Raw genomic sequence first — 2,373 nt, forward strand, 5'->3', positions numbered from 1 at the left:
CCCTGGCTGTCCTGGAACTCTTATCTTTTTCTTTTTGAGACAGAGTTTCTGTAGCCCTGTGTTTGTTTAGCCCTGGTAATGCTGGAATTGGTTAGGTAAATCAGTCTGGCCTTGAACTCAGAAGTCCGCCTGCTTCCGCCTCCCAAGTGCTTGGATTAAAGGCGTGCACCACCACCGCCAGGCTTGTCTTTATTTTAATTCTCAGCCATATTGTTAGTTTTACAAATGATAACTATCTAGAGAAAGCAGTGGCATTTTTCATAAGGAACATGAGGACTTTTTAGCTTTTAACACTCAAATGATACCCCAAGAAAATACAGCTGTCCATATCCTTCAACGCGTTTTCATTGGACCACGTCTAGGCTGATTGAAAGCTGTGTTTCCTCAGCAGGAGCTCTTTCACTACACTTATTGAGACTCCTCATGAACAGTAGGATGACTGTCTTATTTTACTAATCACTTAGAGTTTGAGGCTCACTGGATGTTACTTGAGTCAAGTATCTAATTTGCTTGATTATTTCTTGTTTTTAAAAGTGTTTCTGAGTATAAATAATAGTTTAGATAGAACTTGATACATTTTGCTAAAAGTATCTATAATTAGCCTTTTTCTGTCCCATATTTATTAGACAAGCTAGCCTTTATGGGAAACGTAGTAGAAGTCAGAAAGAAGAAGATGAGCAAGAAGATCTTACCAAGGACATGGAAGACCCAACACCTGTACCTAATATAGAGGAAGTGGTTCTCCCTAAGAATGGTTGGTATTCTTTTGAGGCAAACTTGGTGTTTGCTATCATTTCACCTTGTAAACAAGTAATACCGTGTTCTGAATATGCAGTTTTTTCTTACAGTTTTTTCAAACAGGATCTCCCCATGTAGCTTTGGCTGTCCTGAAACTTACATGTAGGTAGACGAAGACTAGCGTGGAACTCACAGAGAGATCTTGCTGTGTTCATCTCTACTTCCTGAATGCTGGAATTAAAGACACCCATAACACATAGTTCTTAACTTTCCAATATGAATAGATTTTCCCTTTATCTATTTTTAAAAATTCTTACTTTCTCATTTTACTTATGGGCCATGTTGTGGTTTGTGTATGTATATCTTTTTTTATTTAGAAGACACATCAATCAAACAGGTACATACATTTAAAATTGTCCTTTTTGTAATCATGTCAATCTCTAATCCAAATCTTCAGGAATCTTAGGTAGCAATATCTTATGTTTGAGGAAGCATGATCTTCATGCTTGTTTTGAAAACTAAAAATAAAATAAGAGCTGGGAATAAGAGTTTGGTGGGAGAGTACTCGCCTACTACACTGATGCATAAAAAAAACTGATAAACCTAATGTTTACTACACAAAAATTTGGTAGAAGAGACAGCATCACATTTGCCCCCTCCCACCCTGCTTGTTGACCAGTTTACTTTTCTGCATTTGTGGACTGGAATTACATTGCTTGTTGATTGATTGTAGATTGGGCAGGTGGTTTAGTGTCTTGAGGTTTTACATCAAGGTGAGGCGAGAGCTACACTGGCTTGTGATACGCATCCGTATTTTATTAATGTTCTATCGTGTTGTTGTCATTTTTAATTTGTTTAGTTTATATCTACATATATGTATGCCGCACAGACCTTAGGAAGCCAGAAGAGGGTGTCACATCCCTTCTGATTGGAGTTATTCTAATCCACTTGGCCCTTTACTGAGCAGCCATCTCTTGAGCTCCTTGCCGTATATTCTTAAAATCAGAGTGACTGTTTCTTCTAATATATGATTCTGGTGTTTTTTTTTTTTTCCCCTTTCTAGTAAACCCAAAGAAGGACAGTGAAAACACACCCGTTAAAGGAGGCACAGTGGCAGATCTAGGTAAAGACACAAATGCTCTCTCTCCTACTGTCAGCTCCTTAGTACCCTGTTAATTCAGTGTTTCAGACCGTTGCTTTCATTCTCTTGGTTTACTGCTCTTCAAGATTAACCAGTTGCCTTCTGTACTGCCATGCTTTAGTGTCCTAGCATGAGCCATTGTTTGCAGTCCTCCCAGTGATGTGCAGCTCACACTGCATGGTGTTTTCTCAAAAAGTAGCATTAACTTGGCAGTATTGTTCCTTCAGTTGAAAATAGTTACCCGTGAGCTTTAGAGAAATAATTCTAATTAAAATATAGTTTTGAATGTCCCTCTAATATCTTGTAGTGTTTTTGCAGATGTTTGATTATTAGAGGTTCAAGACTATTCATAATACTTATTTATTATGAAATTGAACTGTATATTGAGTTCCAGGCTAGTCTGGACTAAAAGACCTTTATGTCCCCCAACACCATCCTCTTTGAACAAAATTTAAAGTTCTTTTTTGTTTGTTTGTTTGGTTTTTTTTTTTTTT

General features: G+C 37.4%; 1 protein-coding gene across 1 annotated transcript in view; it reads left to right on the top strand.

Moving 5' to 3' along the window:
• Positions 1 to 2,373, top strand: part of Smarcc1 (SWI/SNF related, matrix associated, actin dependent regulator of chromatin subfamily c member 1) — a 94,133-nt gene that overhangs the window by 30,582 nt on the left and 61,178 nt on the right. The window contains exons 11-12 of the mRNA XM_021205909.2: positions 627 to 754; positions 1,802 to 1,861. Of these exons, the coding sequence (XP_021061568.1) occupies positions 627 to 754; positions 1,802 to 1,861 (188 nt within the window). The remainder of the gene's footprint in view (positions 1 to 626; positions 755 to 1,801; positions 1,862 to 2,373) is intronic.

Source organism: Mus pahari, chromosome 10 (assembly GCF_900095145.1).
Source record: "Mus pahari chromosome 10, PAHARI_EIJ_v1.1, whole genome shotgun sequence".
In the NCBI taxonomy this organism is placed as follows: Eukaryota; Metazoa; Chordata; class Mammalia; order Rodentia; family Muridae; genus Mus; species Mus pahari.